Raw genomic sequence first — 19,482 nt, forward strand, 5'->3', positions numbered from 1 at the left:
TATTTATCTACTTGTCAATCAAAGTATTTTTGAAGAAAAAAAAAAATCCTAGGCCCAAGGTCCAATATATAATAAACTGGTAGTAAATATTACCATTATTATTTTATTCCTTTGTTGTAGCCTGAGAAGATAGATATAAATACTTGAAGTGGCAGGGATACAAAATTTTTGCTACTTGACATTTTTGCTACTTATCAACCATTTGTCAACAAGACTACATAAGTAAGTCAGAAATGTTATGCCCAGTCACAGTATTGTTCAATTTCTGACTCTCTCAGTCTGTCCAAGATGTAATGATTTAAGTTACCTGGTAAATGAATTCTTTGGGAACATAGTGAAAAATACATGTCTATGACATGGCATAAGGATTTTATAATGGAAATATGGGTTAAGAAAATCTTCTTTTCACTAGAAACTGGGAGTAGAAAGTTTGTGTCAAGACTTGTACAAGCAGATTGGTAATTCTTATCCTTCATGCTCCTCTCCAAAAAAGATTTCATGCTTTTTGGCAGATATATTGAGTTTAACTTTAGGAAAGTTAATGTTGGTACTACACTTGTTGACTTTCATGCTGGCTATTGTAGTAGATGAAGTGACAACTCAAAATTCTTATAAAATCAAAATGTCTTCCAAACTTCTTGGCAAAAACTGCTTTATTTAAAAATTTATCTGTTTTAGTCCTACCACTCGAAACAATTAATTTGCAATTGCTTCAAAAAGGATAAGGGTTTTTTAACACTGAAAAAAAAAAAAAGAATTTTAAAATTAGACAAAGTGTCTTTGTTGAAGTAGATAGTGAGCCAAATTGAGGGGCAAAAAGCCTTTATTTTGAGTCCCACCTTTGCTTTAAATAGGCTGTAATAGGCTGGGCCAGTCGCTTAACTTCTCATTGTTTCAAACTAGAGGTTTCAAAGAAGGGCACATTCATTAACTGGGAGGTTCTTTCATTGTTGAAATCATAAGGTTCATCTTGGCCCCATACCTTGCCCATAATCAAGATTTAATATATCAAAAAAATTTTTTTGGAAAGATGCTCACTTCCAGAGAGAAGCTAGTCAGTCTTAATTACACAAATCTCACTCAATCAGGATATACCAGCTTAGTACCATTCAGTACCATGCTTTAGAAAGGAGACACCAGAATCATTTTTCCTTTGCCAAGCTCTGAGAGGAGTGATGTGGAGTCACATTGGTTAAGCTGTGTGATAGGTGGTGAAATCATGAGGTGAAATCAACTCAGACTGTGGGTATTTTTCATGTTTCCCCTAAAACACAAAGACTTCTTTCTGCTAACCTTGGAAAAAATCCAAGACAGAAAGTGCAAAGTACAATTATGGCATCCATTTAGAAATCTAAATAGGGTACCTGCTGTTTTGAGCTACTCAGTGCACTAAGAGTCACTCAGATGGCTTTGAGAAGACCTGCTGACCTCTCTGTTTTTGTTTCCCTTCCAAAATGCCTCAGCTTTCCTGCCATCTCAGCAGACGCCACATCCTAAATGGGCACTTGGTGGTAACCCAAGCTGCTCCATAGATACTACCCCAGAGATGTCTATGAAAATTACAGGATCAGCTCCTGGACTCCTGTGATGCAGTATGGCTTAATCTGTGCTCATTTTTTCAACAGAATGGCAGAGAAGGCAAGCACACTCTGGAAAACCATAGCAAAATCCCTGTCCCTTGGCTTATGTTTCTCCTGTGATAGGTACTACTATATATGTCACACATACTCTCTCTCTTTCTGTGTCTTCTCATCCCCTTTCTTCCTCTCTATTTCTATCTAGTTGTTAGTGTATTTCTGTATCTCTATCTTCTTTCTGTTTCACTATCTCTCCCTATTTTTGTCTCTGTCTGTCTTTGTCTGTTTCTCTGACTGTCTGTATGTCTGTCTCTGTGTCTCTCTCTCTCTCTCTCTCTGTATTAGTGTCTCTGTCTCCCCTTCCACCTACTCTATGAATATGGACAAAACATGACAACATCAATCATGTCACTTTCAATGTCACCAGGCTGTAGTTATCTTCAGTTTTCTCTACTTTCACCTCATAAGAACTTGTTTTTAGTCAGTATGTTTGGAAGTACTCACTCCTATGAAGAAGTCTGAGGTAATGGGAAGAGCCCAGGTTTGTAGCCCAAACATCTGGACTCCAGTCCTTCTTTAGACACTTACTAGTAGTGACTATGGGAAAGTCACTTAATCTCTTTAAGTTCAGTTTTGAATTTTCTATTTTACAGAGCTATGGTGAGGAAAAAAATTTTCTAACATTATTATTTTTTTTATAGGTAACAAAAGTATGAGAGTCAGTGGATGGAAGTAGATATCCAGTCTCAAATTCAGGAAGAACTTTGTGATCTTGGGCAAATTCCTTTACCTCACAAGCAATTCTCTAAAATTATAATTTGCAGATACATTGACATAAGGGCCCTCCTCTTATGGCATTCTATATATCAATAAAATTATAGGCCTGACCCAAACGATTAATACAAAAGATTAATAAGCTATTCTCTTGAAAGCACAAGTCATTTGTTAAAACTCAGGTTATAGACTTACCACAGCAACAGTTATATCTACTTGGTGCTGGGTTTTGGAGTAAAATCCAGTGTTTTATTGTTATCAAGCTATTACCTATTATTTATTATAATCAGAATGGAGATTTTTACCTATGCTATAAAATCAAATCTATTAACAAATAGTGAGTCACAGTATAAGAGGACTGCTTTGTTTAAAAAAAAAATCATAGCCTAAATAATTTCTATTCATAGATAAGCTAGAAATATTAAAAGGTCGGGCAAGCAGAAATGTGTAAGGCTTCAATTTCATGATATATTAAAATTAGGTGAAAGAAATGTTTATCCTGAAGAAACGTTAAAGGGAGGAGTGTAATAGTTATCTACAAGTATCTGAAGGAATGCTAATGAAAAAGAGGGACTTCAGTTCTTCAGCTTGATTCCATTAGATTGTAAGCTCCTTTAAGGCAGGGACTATCATTTTTTCTTTTCTCTTCTATTTCCAGTGCTTGAGATAGTGTCTGACATGAAATAGATGCTTTAAAGTGTTTATTGACTATAATAATCAATTTGACAGTCATCAAAATGACACTAGGGGAAAGTAATGAGTGGGGATGCAGAGACAAAATTTAAGCTCAATGTTAAAGGAAAAAAAAAAACAAATCAATAAACTACATAATGATTAGACTTTTCCCAAAGTAAAATGGACTGTCTTCATGGGTAGTTGTGGGGAGGGGGGAGGGGAGTTACTCTTCATTGGAGGCCTTTCAACAAATTCTGGATGACCATCTTTTGGGCATTTTGTGAGAGACAACTCCAGCTTACTTATCAGTTGAACTGAGTGTCATAGAGGACATTGAAGTTCTGTGATTTCCTAATACTTTAATAATGAAACCAGTTCTGGACTACTCATCAACATCAGTGCTATTCTTCTATTCTCCCTTTCCAAACTAGATAGCTCCCATTTCTTCCCACTTACTTCCCACATTACTAAATTAAGGGAACAGATAGTATGTTCCAAGAGCCAATTCCAAGAGCAATTCTAACCAATCAGGTTAGAATCCTCCTCAGAAATGACCCAGATTCCCACAAAATCAACTAAAAGAAAATGAAAAATGCAGTAGGAATTCTGAAGCAGTTCTTTAAATTCTTCACATTTTTAGTCCTTCCTTGACATAAAAGGATCATCATTACCCACAAAATGTCTGCAGTCTTGAACCTGGCATTCAAGTTCCTTAACAATCTGCAACCAACATACTTGCCAGTTATCTAATTCACTTGGAAATTCATACATTCAATAGTATTAGCAAACTATATCTCTCTCTATTTCCCCGTTTACATCTTCTCTGGTGCTTTGCATTTATTATAATTAGTGTCTGGAGTGAAATTTACTGCTTCTACTTTACTGAAATCTCTTCCCTATCTAGAAACTTTTCTTAAAGTATCACCTCCACTGTGAAGTCTTTTGTGAAAGACTTTTCAACCCCAAGCCCCTTTCAACTCATTTGAAAATTTCTCATGGCTTTGTTCCCACTTTCCCTTTGCTTTATCTCAATGTTCTTTAAATTAACTCTACAAGTCTCTGCTCTGTGATTAAAATGTTAGTTCCCCAAGAATAACATTTGTGTCAATATCTACACTCTTTCCCAAGAACTTGTCATATAGTACCTTCTTGCATTAGTGAATGCTTAGTGTTTTTTTAAAAATTTAATATTTAGACAACTGCTTATTTTCATGACAGGCTAATCAATTTACTTGCCTATCTAATTTATTTTCTCCTGATTTAAGGTAGACCACAAACATCTTGGCTCACCCTGACAGGTATCCTTGGAAAACATCATTTCTGGCTATTTGAGTTTAACTTTGGGAAAGTAAGTGAAATAATGACCATCTCTGAGCCTCCAAACCTTGTAAGTCTGACTTTATATCCCTATTCCTTGAGGATATATAGACTAAAAATTGTAGAACATTTAGCATAGCACACATAAGTGGTATATAAATGTTAGTTATTAATAATAATATAAATTAAAAAACCAAGAAAGGGAGCTTATTCCTTACCTGGCACTGAAGTTCCTAAGGCAACAAAAACCACTGCTGTCACTGAATCCTTCAGGCCAATGGTACAGCCAAAGTGAGATGCCAGGTCACCAATGAAAGCTGTCAGAAGGCCAATCATAAGGATGGAAACAATAAAACATGCCCAACCATTCCAGTACTCTGTGGGTGGGACAAAGGCAAAGAGAACCTTCCAGAACACAGTGAGGAAGTGCATCACATAATCAAAGCAAGAGGGTAGCTTCTCTTCTCCACATTCATCATCATCATCATCTTCCCCTGGGGAAAAATAAAAACACAGACTTGGAATTGCACAGCTATGCACACTGGCATGCCCCTTCCCCCTCTATATTCTCACAAATTATACCCAGCCTCCTCAAATTGATTGAGATTTATGGTAGTAAACTCAGTTTATTTTTAAGGTTGACCAAGTCCAATTTAGGCAGACAGAAATAAATATGACCCTTTCTATTTCTCAGAAGCATTTTCCATGGGAAGAATGTTGTCTCAGGGCTGTGTTGAGTCTACACCACCTCTATCCTTAACACACAACAGACATTGTGAACAATTCCCTTCATACTGCATTAACTGAGTTTCAATTTTGATCCTTCAAACATCCATCTTCTGAAAAAAGGTTCAGGATTTTTGGATGAGGTCTGGAAAGAGAGCAATTGCTTAGGGAACCCTTTCTGTAGGCTTTTTTTTTTTTTTTGAGTGTTATTGAAGAAATATCCATGGTACTATTTCTTTCACTTGAACTCTTTTCTTCCATTAATCTTTCACTAATTAATTTCCTCATCTATAAATTAATAATAATAATAGTCCCTATCTCATGGGAATCAAATGAGATAACATATATAAAATTCATCACATTCTTCATGGAATTAATTATTAATTATTAATAATCAAACGAAAAACTTTTACTAAGCACCTATGTAACATAAATTGTAATAAGCGCTAGCAACACAAAGACAAAAGCAAAATATACCCTCCTCAAGTAACTGACATTTTTTTACACAGTGACAATATGTACAAAATATGAAAAGAATAAACACAAGTTGGGGAGGGCACTAGTAGCTGGGAAGTTTAGGAAAGGTTAGATGTAGAATGTGGCTCTTGGGTGGATTCTTAAGAAGCAGAGGACAGGAAGGATTCTATTGAAGGCCTAGAAAACAATTTTAAGCAATGGGTACAATTCAAATGTTTATAAATTGAATTCTATTTTGTTGGGGCAGCTAGGTGGTGCAGTGGATAGAGCACCAGCCCTGAATTCAGGAGGACCTGAGTTCAAATCTGGTCTCAGACATTTAACACTTCCTAGCTGTGTGACCCTGGGCAAGTCACTTAACCCCAGCCTCAGAGGGGGAAAAAAAAAAAGAATTCTATTTTGCTAGTGGAGTTGAATACATTAGACAAACTTTCTATGGAGGTTTTCCTTTTGTAAAGCAAAGAATGTCAATGTTTATAATGTGAATGTTTGTAATGAGAATGTTGTTTAGTCATTTCAATCATATCCAACTAGTCATGACCCTATTTGGGATTTTCTTGGTAAAGATATTGGCATGGTTGGCCATTTTTTTCTCCAACTCATTTTATAAATGAGTAAACTGAGGCAAACAGGATTAAATGATTTGCTCAGGGTCACATAGCTAGTAAAATGAGACTTCCTGAGTCCAGGTTGGGCATTCTATCCACTGTGCCATCTTCTCATTATGTGAACAGTCATTCCCTAATTTAGTCATTTTAATTTGGATTTTCTATTAGCAGACCACATCTGAATGTTTTTGCTTTTTTTTCATTTGAATTCTAGAGAAGAATTTCTCAATGAAGTATGAAGTCCTGGTTTTCTTCTTACAATAGTTAGCTCCTTTCTAACACTACCAATAGGAGCCCCAGAAAAGGTGGAATGGCTATTCACCTCCATCTAATGCTGCAGCTCAGTCGTCTTCCATTTCCACACATTCTCACTGACATTAACTGGGATTCTCAGTAAGGAGCAAATTAACCTTTTTTGTAAAAGAAAATGCTGCGTGGATTCTTTGAGGACTAATCATATTTATTATATGCAGAAATGCTTTAAAAGCATAAGTACTTCTGATAATTGGCGCCTCTTTCACCAAGAAAATATGCTCTTTATATATGTAGGTAGGCTACTCAAGTGGACAATATAAGCTGCATTTGCTGGGGAAATAAGAACCAGCTCCTTATCCGATTTAATTAATCAGTAATGCAGAGATTTTCATGCAATTAAATTTTGATGAAGAGTTAGGGGTTTTTAAGATTTACAAGTACTCTCTAAAAATCCTGCAAGTATTTTTATTTCCATTATACATTTGAAAAAAAAAAAAAAAAAACAGGCTTAAAGAGGTGAAATAATTTGGTCATTCAGCCATGAAGTGTCAGAGTAATATCTGAACCCAGGTCTTTTGATTCAAAGAGCAGTTCTCTTTTTCTTACATTATGCAATATAATTTTGCCACTATTAAATAGTGGACAGATCCCTAGAGAGAAAATGTCCTGTGAACAGTTTCAGAGCTGAGCTCCACTTCAAATGGAGTACTATTTTTAAAAATTAAAATGACATAGCCATGATTTCAACCTAGAACTGAATGGAAGGAAGAGAGTAGGATGGATGATATTTAGTTTGTTATTTAATATTTTAAATGTGTTCCCTGGCACGTTCATCATTTTAGCAGGAAAGGTTCTCTAAAATAGCATAGGGTTTTGAGTTCCAAAACATCACAATCACAGTCACATGTTGTATTATCTCCAGTGGCAGTAGTGAGGCAGTGATACAGGTACAGGACACAGACTGAGATTTGAAGACAAAAAGCCTGTGCTCAAATCTAGTTACCAACATTTACCAGTGAGCCTGGAAAAGTCATTTAAACTTGTGCGTCAGTTTCTTTCTTTGTACAATGCAGGAAGATACTAGCACCTTCCCATTCTTCTATTGTCATGGAACAAAGTTTAAACTTTGAACCCTGGCATTTTAGCCCTCCAAAGTTTGTCATGATTCTTCTCCTTGTTCAGTCTCATCTCAATTTCATCTTTCCATGTATTTTACATGCCAGACAAACTGGATTACTGTCTGTTCTCTATTTTTGAGACTATTTCCTTCCATATCCATACTTTGATAATTGCTAAACCTCTAATATTTGTCTTTTGAAACCTTTTCTTTAAGGGTCAACTCAGGAATCATTCTTTTGGATCACACCACAACACTCCCACAAAATGATCTTTTCAAATTTCCCATTTGATTTCTTATGTCTATATAATCATTCTTCTGGATTACATTGATTTCTCCAGGTCTTACTCTCCCATTTAAAACTGTAAGACACTTAGGATAGGTACTGGGCTATTTTTCATCATATGTCCCTAATAGCATTATAGTCTTTCATAGTAATATTAAATTTAAATTTTGTTGGTTTCTCCCTTATATTTCTCCCTCTAGCCTCAATGCTTTAAATAATGTATAATAATAAGTAGGAGGAGAACAGGATGGTGAAAAGCATCAAGTTTATGTCATGACTAATTGAAGGTAGTTTCAGCTAAAATGCTACCTTCTCTGGCAAGTTTTTTTTTCTGACCACCCCCCTTAATTCTAGTGTCTTTCTTCTGTTGGCTATTTCCAATGTATCTTGTATATAGTTTCTTTCTAAATAGTTGTCTGCATGTCATCTCCCTCACTGGACAATGATCTCCTTGACATTTTTTTTTGTATTCTTAGCATTTAACACAATGCCTGACACAGAATGGGCTATTATACTTATTATACTTTTACAGAAGATAACAGTGATCCTGAGAAAAAATAAAATTACTTGCCCAGGATCACTTAGCTAGTATTTGAATCAGTATTTGAAGATGATTCTTCCTGACTCCAGGCCTGGTGCTCTATTTACTGAGCCATCTAGTTGATATACTGGGAAGAAAATTTGCATTGCCTACCTCCTTTCAAGGCTGGCTTTGAGGAAAGCCACAAAGTACTATGAAATATGAACTATTTCTACCTTATATAGTGATACTTTGAGGTCTTCCTTTGGAAAATCAGTGAGATTTTGAAAGAAACAACCAAAAATGGTTCTGAATAAAGAATAAGATAATAGTATGTGCCGACTTAGTTCTAATGACTCCCTGATGATTTTTTTCCTATAGCCTTTTGCAGCTTTTGAGTTAAGCAGGGAATTTTGTCATCAGTAGGCTTACTTTCATTGTGCTCTCTCAGTAAAAAGTAGGTAGGCTCTTTGAGGGCAAGAATTATTTTATTTTTGTTTATATCAACAGAAACTTGCCCAGGGCCTGTGAACATGGAGTAGATTAATATTAAAGAAATGCTTGTTGAATTGAATAAAAATTTCCTCTTATTTTCATCTCCTTTTGCAATCTTTATAACTATAGTCATGAGTTTTGATTAAGACTTCAAAGTGGTCATTGTACTGGAGATTAAAAAATATCCCAGGCTTCAAAAAACCTATGTTCTTTTGGGGGGAGACATGTATATAAATATATGTATTGAAAATAGAATAAAAATGAGCAAATCATTAGCAAATGGACAATTAGGTGGTATAGTGGATAAAGTATTGAATCTGAAGTCTAGAAGAATCATCTTCCTGAGTTCAAATCTGTCCTCAGACATTTACTAGATGTGTCCTCCTGGGCAAATCACTTAACCCTGTTTTCCTCATCTATACTTTGAGTTAGAAAAGGAAATGAAAAACCATTTCCATATCTTGGCTAAGGAAACCCCCAAAATAGATCACAAAGAATTGGACATGACTGAAAACTACTGAACAATAACATTAACAAATTGAGAGGGAGATCAGGAAGACTCATATAAAAGGTACCATTCTCAGCAGAGTTTTAAAACAAAGGATTCTTTAAAAAGGTAGAGGTGAAGTGGGAATGCATTCAAAACATGATCGAGAACCTATATAAAAATAGAAAGGAAGTAGAGGGCTTGTGTAAAGAACAGCAAGAATACCAAATCATCTGGATAGATGAATATAAAATGTAAATAAGCTTGGAAATCTAGGTAGGAATCAGCTTATAAATGATTTTAAAAACTTAACAGTGGAGCTTAAATTTGATCCTAGAGGCAATATGGAACTATTGGAATTTATTGAGTAGAAACTTGACATGATCAGACTTTGGTGGCTATATGGAAGATGGATTGAGGAGAAAAGAGACTTGAGACAGGGAGACTACTAGGAGGATAGTTAAGTAGTTTATTTAGGCTAGAAGTATGTGAGGGTCTGAACTGTGAAGTGGTCATCTTAAGTAGAAAAAAGCATATGGATATAAAAGTTACTAAAACATACAGGCATAAAAAATATTATGAGTTCTTTTTAAAACAGACCAGAATCCCTAGAAACGTGATGAAGAAATGCAGTAAGATTCTAAGCTGTAGTCATGAATGTACTGTGTATTCTGTCAGTTAGAGCATTGTACATGGCAGACAAGAATTTGAGTAAGCCCACTGAGCCTTACATACACTGATGATATATTTGATAAGGCAACTCATCTCAAAGAATGAAATATGTTCATAAATTACTGGGATCAGGATATTTGCCCCTAGGAAATAAGGGCTAAGAAAAAAGGTTAGGAGGGGGAAAAGTATAGGATGGATTGAAAATTCTAGTTCAGTGTAACCAAATTTTGCCATAAAGCACCTTTGTCTCTGTTATTTTGCGCAGCTAATAAAGAAATCCTGAATCAATCTATATGCCATTTTTTTACCTGCTTCAAATGCTATGTGGATCACATGATTGTGAAGCTTGAGGCCCAATCAATTTTTTTTTTTTCTGTTGGATATTCTAGATGGAATGAGTAGTGTATTTTTTTTTTTTAATTCAAGAATGTCTCATTTTAAGTTTCTCTTCTCTGAACAATATGGTTTACTATCCTAAGTACAAATATACTTGGAACATCATGACAAATGTATCTTTTCATTTATGACTGTGATTTCTTGACAATTCACACATGCAAGTATAAAAAGCCAAGATCTCTTCCTTCTTCACTGACAGAAATCACTGAAACAGAAGAATGAGAAATGGGCCTTAAATTTGTTCTAACCTCCTCTATGTAGAAAAGAGGAAATCAAGGACCAGGAAGTAGTCATATCTTTACATTCTATTCTACTTGCCCTTTACATTAGTAAATAGCCAAGTATATGATTCAGGTTTTCTGACACTTTGCACTAAATCAAGAGATAGTTTTGTTTCTGTCTTTTAAAACAAACGCACACACACACACACACACACACACACACACACACACACAAACAAACAAACAAACAAACAAAACAACCTTCACATATGTGAAATAGTTTTCATAAGCAGTTTCCTTTTTACCTTTCATAAGTGACAGTTTCAATGGGCAATTGGATCAGTTCTTCAGAGATTCAACCTAATAGAACATTTCTGGTTGTGGTTTTCTGAGTACTGTAATAAATATTTCCCTAAGCCTTGACTCTTGAGAATTATATAGACATGTACATATAATGTATATGATGATATGTGGAATTTTCATATTATGTTCTTAAACACTTATATATGGATTTCAATTGGAAAAAGTCTTTAAAAAATAGGCCAATAAAGGACTGCATCTGGATTGCAAGTGAAAAACGTAACTGGGTTCTCCTGTTATACAGTTTCCAACATTCCAGGATTGGTGAACAAATGATTTTTTCATTTCACCAAGTAAAATTTCTTCTTTCTTCCCTCCTCTTGCCCTAGTCTCTCTTTTCTTTTTTCCTTTTTGTCTGCTCTGCTCTGCCAGCTTCTAGATCAGGAAATGTCTTTTTTTCTGTATCCTCAATGTCTGGCACATAGGAGGAACTTGATTGTTGATTGATTGATCCTATCAAAGCTCAGGTTAAGTGTGACATCCTATAAGAAGCTTATCCTATTAACTTCAGTTGCTCATCTTCCAGAAAATTGTAAATACTTTTAATTCACTTTTCTTTATGGGTGGTCTCCTAATAGAATATAAACTCCTTAAAGTTTCATTTTCTTTGAAACTATTTCCATTCATATGAGTGTTCCAAATCACTACTGATCAGAGAAATGCAATTAAGACATCTCTGAGCTACCAGTACACACCTGTCAAATTGGCTAAGATGACAGGAACAAATAATGATGAATGTTGGAGGGAATGTGGGAAAACTGGGACACTAATACATTGTTGGTGGAGTTGTGAAAGAATTCAGCCATTCTGGAGAGCAATTTGGAACTATGCCCAAAAAGTTATCAAACTGTGCATACCCTTTGACCCAGCAGTGTTACTACTGGGCTTATATCTCAAAGAAATACTAAAGAGGGGAAAGGGACCTGTGTGTGCCAAAATGTTTGTAGCAGCTCTTTTCGTAGTGGCCAGAAACTGGAAGATGAATGGATGCCCATCAATTGGAGAATGGTTGGGTAAATTATGGTATATGAATGTTATGGAATATTATTGCTCAGTAAGAAATGACCAGCAGGAGGAATACAGAGAGGCTTGGAGAGACTTACATCAACTGATGCTGAGTGAAATGAGCAGAACCAAGAGATCACTATACACTTCAACAACAATACTGTATGAGGATATATTCTGATGGAAGTGGAAATCTTCAACATAAAGAAGATCTAATTCACTTCCAGTTGACCAATGATGGACAGAAACAGCTACACCCAGAGAAGGAACACTGGGAATTGAATGTAAACTATTTGCACTACTGTCTTTCTACCCAGGTTACTTATACCTTCAGAATCCAATCTTACCATGCAATAAGAAATTTGGTTTTACACACATATATTGTATCTAGGTTATATTGTAACATATTTAATATGTATGTGATTGCCTGTCATCCGGGGGGGAGAGTAGAGGGAGGGAGGGGAAAATTTGGAAAAATGAATACAAGGGATAATGTTGTAAAAAAATTACTCATGCATATGTACTGTCAAAAAAAATTATAATTATGAAATTAATTAAAAAAAAAAAGTTTTATTTACTTTGTATTTCCAGGGCCTAGTATAGTGCTTGACATGCAAAAGGCATTTAATAAATGCTTGCAATTTATTCAATGAATAAATGAAATGTATACATTTAAATATCTTAAAAGAGAAATTGCTACTCCTCTATTCTCAGGCCCAGCTAATTACTCATCACTCCCTTAGGTTATTATTTTTTTTTACAAAGATGTTATATTATATCCTTCTTAAGATCAAATCAGCAGTTACAAGGGGCATGAATTGGGCATTATACTTCAGAACAAGCATCTGTGACCATGAGATGAATCAGATAAAACAGCATTTCATGCATGAATAACTCTCAATCTCTAGGACAAAGAAATTCCAGGGCAAAACTCTCCACCAAAAATGAAAATGCTCATCAGCTCAGACCACTGTGGCCTAGGATGTTGATTTCACCACAAGCAATAGTTAATGTGACAGAATTGCTATTTTCCACAGGCAGCAGATGCCAAGATAATAAATGAATCTGAGAAAGACTTCTAGCCATACGAGATTTTGTCATTACCCAAATGAACCTGTTTAAATCTGACAATGAATTGGTCTGTTCCTTGTGTTGAGATTTAAATGAAGCACACAGTCTGATTTGCAGACTCCCAAATGTTGTTGACTGACATAATTAAGTGTGTGGACTTTGCTTCTGAAAAATTTCAAGGACTCTGTCCAGTGAAAAGGTTAGATATTCCAGGTCTTTCACCTAAGAATAACCTTTCCTTATTGTTTTGTTTTTGTTTGTTCAAACCTATAATTTTATCTGTCTACTGACACAATTGAGATAATTTTTTCTGTTGTACCATCTTAGAGAGTAGTTTGTGGCAAGGAATGTTAAGTGACTTGCTTATAGTCTTATACTTAATACACACAATGGGCAGAATTAGAATCTCCTATATCATAATTCCTATAACATCTTTTATTAATTATAAAATAAACATATTTCCTTTCTTTCTGATGGCCACCATCTTAGTTATAATCTCTCATTTTTTTCAATAAGCTCCTGATGACTTTGTAACTGACCTCCCTCCAGAGAGGATTCCTGTTTCTTCTCACTTCAATCCATCCAAATTGGCTTTAATTTGATTTTCTTTTTTTCCTTTGGCTTAATCTTTCTAATGAATTACTTGGATCATGTTACTCTTTTGCTCAAGAGGTGACAATGGTTCTCTATTGCCTACTGAAAAAAGTCCAAGCTCCATAAATGGACAATGAAGGCCTTCTGTCACTATCTCCAACTTATAATTTATTTCATACTTAAGTCTTTCACAAATCCTCTTTTCCAGTCAAATTGAGTTATACAGTCTTCTCCAAATTTGTCTCATCTTCCCCCAGCTCTGTGCTTTCCTTCATGTTCTTTTCTATCCCTGGAAGAGCTTTCCCTCCTGAAATTTTTCTAGTCTACAAACTCCAAGTCAAGTACCATTTCCTCCAATGAAATCTTCCTTGATCCCTCCAGTCAGGAAAAAAAAAAAAAAAAAAAAAAAAAATATATATATATATATATATATATATATATATATCCATCTTCTGGCCTTTTTAATTTATATATACACACACACATATATATGCATGTCTGTACATATACATAATACACACACACACACACACACACACACACACACACACACACATATATATATATATATATATATATATATATATATATATATATATATATACACACACAAACACAAACACACACATACACATTTACATACAAACACACAATACATATCCTGTATATTTAGTGACTTTGGTGTTTCTATTGTTATACTTTATACTTATATCTTTCTTCTTTCAAAAAAATCATCTTTGAAGAGATCCCCTAAACATTTTGAAATTTTCTAGAAATGAAGCTCCTTTCTAATTTAATAGTGATTTTTAGCTAATACTACTAACTTGCATTTATAGAATGATTTCAAGTTTATAAAAATGCTTTCAAATTCTATAATCCTTTGAATTAAATAATTATCCCCATTTAACAAATTAGAAGATTGAGATTGAGAAGATAATATTAATAGTAATACCTCTCATTTACATAGCACTTTAAGGTTTACAAAATACTTTGTATCCATGATTATTCTTCTAACAACTTTTGTTAGTTATTATTATCATGCTCATTTAACAGATGAGAAAACTGAAGCTCAGCATAATTTACACATATGTAGCACTTTCATTCATTTAATTCTAACAATCCTGTTAGGTACTATTATCACCACTTTATGGGTAAGAAAAAATGAGGCAGAGGTCCTTTCAATGACATGATGAGAGCCATACAGCTAATGTTAGAGTCAGGATTCAAACCCAGGTCTTCTTGAATCTAAAGTCTAATATTTTCTACATCCCCACTCACACCTAAATAATACATGTCAAAGACACAATTTGATTACTTATTTTCTTTCAGATTTTGTCACCTTCCGGGTGGAAAAAAAAATTCTTATTTGTATTTGTGATCCCTAGTGCCTTGTCCAAAGTACACATTTCATTAGGATTTGTTCATTTGAATCTAAATGAATTTTCAACCTCCAGTGCAGTCCATTAAAATTCTTAAATCTTTTTCTGAAGTCTCATCTAATCCCATGTATCTACCCCTCTACCTTGATACCTGTGAGGCTTGGATCTAAACTACTGTAGATAGGATGAGCAGAAAACAAGATTGAGTATCAGAGATTAGGAACAAGAGAGGGCTTTGAGGCTATTTAATTTAACTTCTTCATTTAATAGATGAATGGAAATCAATATGCACAGGAGTTGCATAATCTGCCCAATTTATGCTCATTTATTTCTTATTTTGTTTCTAAGGAATATGGAAAATAGTTATGAAGCAAACAGATTTTTGGGGAGTTCCGGATCCCCTTCTGAGGAGCTTGCAGATCCTGGGAAAAGCATACCTTTCCAAGACAACACCCTCTTCCCCAATTAAGTGGTCTCATTCAGTTGGAGATCTAGGCCTGATAGTCCTATTGATGGCTTGGAAATACAAGATAAGTAATCTCTTTTCAACTTGAAATCTTGTCCTGAGAAACTGACAACATTGAAGGAATATCATTCAATTTGAATTGAAGCCCCTACCTCAGATTGCTAATAAAAGACAACTCTGAACTCTGAATCTTTGCAGAAGTCCGAAACGGGATTATTCTTGCTAAGGAAGCTCCCTTCTTGGCAAAGCTGTCTGCCAGGACTTTTGCCCACTGTGAAGACATTCTCTTCTCAGTGTTAACCTTTGCCATTTTCCTAACAGGACCTTACCACTAAGAAGTCTATCTTCCTAACAAAACTGACTTCTCATTGACAAATTCCTAATCAGGAATTTTGCCTGCTAAGAAAGCTTCCTTTTTAGTGAACAATAATTTTTTTTTTTTTTTTTTGCCACATACAGATTTTCAGGTTTGTGAATTCTTTCACATTGGAGCTGCACCGAGCAGAGGGGATTCCCCACCCTAATTCTCACACTTCTTCAACTACCACTAATCTCATCATTTGTATCTCATTAGTTATACAATGTTCTGATAACAACATTATATATTGAAGACCCACATAAAATCTTTAGTAATTATGGGGCACAGAATAGTGGAAGGAGTATTCTTTTTGGAGACAAAAGAATTGTATTTGAGTCTCAGCTCTGCTATTTACCATCTGTGTGACTATGGCCAAGTCATTTCACCTCTGAGCATGTTTCCTATCTATAAAATAAAGTTTAATGATATTTACATTACTTACTACTCAGCATAGTAATTAGAGGAAAATACTATGTGAACACTAAAACAATATACAAATATAATTTGGTTTTATTTTTGATGATGATGAGATGGATGGTCATGATAAAACATTTCATTTTTCTGGGCCTCAGTTTCCTCCTATGGAAAATGAAGGGGTTGGATTTAACAGCAATGTGAAGTCAAATTCCTAATCAAAGAATAAACATCGTACTTTGCTTCATCATCCAAGAAATTTCATTTGTGAAACTGTTTTTGTTTTAGTTTTATTCTTACACTTGGTTGACTATTGCATACATGTTATAGAAGTTCCCTTCCCTGTCTACTCTATTCTCTGTCCCCTCCTCCAAAGTGCAGTTCTATTTGGATTGTTAGCCACTTCTACTAGAGTTTCCAATTAAGAAATGAGTTGATCTGAACAAGAGACAGCCTCTCCAACCCCAGACTAGTCTCTCCATTGTTTACCTAATCTTAACATCACTCTCAAAGCTCTTTCTGGAATTAATATGCCTCCAAGCTGATTTTACAAGCAAAGTGTCAGTCTAGCTTTCAGTGTCTGAGAATCTAATTAATCTATCACAGGCAGAGCACAAAACTATCGTTAACATTTTAGCTATCCTACTTTCCTATTTTTTTTATGATGCCTGCTTTTAGTTTTAACTCTTTTCATACAGGGTAGGCAACAGGGACACTACTACTACCCAATGGCATAATATTTTACCTCTTTGTGGCCCAATTTCCCTGTCACTTCTTCCCAATTCCCAACCTGAAGGTTTTACCTTTCTATTACAACTTCAATTCCATTGAACAAACACTAATACAAAAGCAAACACAGTCATAACTCTCAAGGAACTTATATTCCACTGATCATGATACTCCTCCATATTCATATTATTCCTTCAAAAGAAAGCACTCTGCATTCATTATTTTGCCTGATCTTCACAACAATCCAGTGAGGCTGATATTATAAGTCTTATTTTCCCTACAGACAAATAAAGGAAGTAAGACTTACAGAAAGCTGTAACTTTTCTATAATAACACAACTATTGATGGATGGAATAGATTTTTGAATCTATTATTATTATCTATTAGTCTGCTAAATTAGTTTGTAATGGACTTTGAAGAAACAATGAAGAAACAAATAATATGACACCCAGCGCATTTTGATTAGAAGATTGTTTGGATTATGGAATCCAAACTGCTTCTTTCCTTCTTTTTGCCTCTGGCCACAATATTGCTTTTGAGCATTTCTTCTTCTGCATAGACTAGAGAAACAAGAACTACCCCCTCTCATTTGTCACCTTGCCATTGATAACTGTTTCTTTTGAATCACATCCCTAAACTGAGTTGATACTGGGAAGCTCCTCTGCACATAATTAGGAAATCTTTCTTGAGTCTCATCTAGGTAGTTTGTGATTAGTTTATCTCAGTTAGTTTTATGTTCTTGCTAAGAACACTAAGATCACTGATTTGATCCCCACCTGGGTTAGATAGTTAGGACTGTGAAGATGAGTTATCAGCAGTTCCTGTCTTTAGTTACTGATGATGAGCCAAAAAAAGACATCATGCTGATTTATTTTTATAGGGATGCTTGAAACTATACTATATTGTTTTTCCAATAACTGTTACAAGTTTTAATATTTCTCAGTGTTTTTCCTAAGAAATAAATTATTTGAGATTAGAGAAACATACAATGAAATTTCTAGAATTCAACATATAGTGTGATATGAACACAGTGAGCAATTAGTAAACACTTACTGATTGACTAATCTGTCTTTTTAATCCCCATCTCTCCTTTTCTTAACCTCAGCTTGACAAAATCAAGAATAACCTTATGATATTGGTTTTGTAATCCTTAGGAAGTCACTTAATCTTTCTTTTCCTCAGTTTATCTGTCTATAAAATGGAAATGACAGTAACATTTACTTTACAATATTAATGTGAAGAACAAATGTTAAGTGCTCTGCTAATCTTAAGGTACTTATAACTAAACCCTAGCCACTAATATTAAAATGGAAGGGTTGGATGGTCCCTTTAAGTTCCCTTCCATCTCTAACAAGCTTTGGAATTTAGTAAATGCTGAGACTTGGTAACCTATTTGTATGTGTAATCCAGTCTATGTAAGATCATAAGATTTTCAGCTGGAGTGGACTTTGGGGTTAGTCTTGGTTCTCAGTCAACCAGGTGGCAGGAAGAACTGAATTCAAATCTGACCTTAGATAATTCTTAGGTATATGACCCTAGACAGGTCACTTAAAAATGTCTTCATCTATAAAATGAATTAAAGAAGAAAATAAAGCCACTCTAGTTTCTTTGCCATGATTCTAATGTGGTCATGGATAGTCAGACATGATTGAACAACAACAAAGTTTGACTCTCTTATTTTATCGATGAAACTGAGGCTGATAGAGGTATCCAAGATCACACAATTAAGTGGAAAACCAACAATTGAACCTAAAGGTTTTGACTACAAATTCAGAGCTCTGTACATTATATCATAGTAGCCTTCCTTTCTCTATAGGCTTCACATAACTGTGGCTGCCTTAGGTAGAATTAAGAAAGATTATATCTGTGAGAATACAGATGGGAACTAATGCCTAGGCTAACATTTATTGTCTTAATCTATTTCAGATAAGTTCTCAAATAGAAAAGGAAAAAACAAGATAAATATCTAGGTCACACATGTGGGCATACAGTTCTGGTGTGAACATAGCTACCTTGATTTTGACATGAATTATTGAGCTTATTGACTCAAATTTTCATTTGATTTTGGAATCTCAAGGAATTGCTCCCTTGAATATAATGTTCTAAAATGTACAATGTAAAATGTAAAGTGGTATCCTTCCTACAACCTTGTAAAGTAGGTAATGAAAATTTATGACTATTTTTTCAGAAGGGTTGTGTGTGTATGTGTGTGTGGGGGGTTATAAAGTCATTGAGATAGGGAAACTTTCTAACAAAATTTATCAAGTACAAGACTCTGGAAATTAAATAATAATAATTATATATATATATATATATATACATATATATATATATATATATATATTGCAGTGCCTATTCTCAGGGAACTTATATATATTATCATTTAAGACAAAGCACTCTGCATTTATTATCTTGGCTGATCCTCTCTTGTGAAGTAGATATTATGATATTAGGCATATGAAGAAACTGAAGCTCAGAAAAGATAAGTGGCCATATGCCCAAA

At 34.6% G+C, this 19,482-nt stretch overlaps 1 protein-coding gene across 13 annotated transcripts in view; it reads right to left on the reverse strand.

Moving 5' to 3' along the window:
• Nucleotides 1–19,482, reverse strand: part of SLC8A1 (solute carrier family 8 member A1) — a 378,210-nt gene that overhangs the window by 37,012 nt on the left and 321,716 nt on the right. For all 13 annotated transcript variants that reach the window (XM_074286671.1, XM_074286666.1, XM_074286669.1 and 10 more), the window contains one exon: nt 4,562–4,837. In XM_074286671.1, the coding sequence (XP_074142772.1) occupies nt 4,562–4,837 (276 nt within the window). The remainder of the gene's footprint in view (nt 1–4,561; nt 4,838–19,482) is intronic.

Source organism: Sminthopsis crassicaudata, chromosome 2 (genome assembly GCF_048593235.1).
Source record: "Sminthopsis crassicaudata isolate SCR6 chromosome 2, ASM4859323v1, whole genome shotgun sequence".
NCBI lineage: Eukaryota > Metazoa > Chordata > Mammalia > Dasyuromorphia > Dasyuridae > Sminthopsis > Sminthopsis crassicaudata.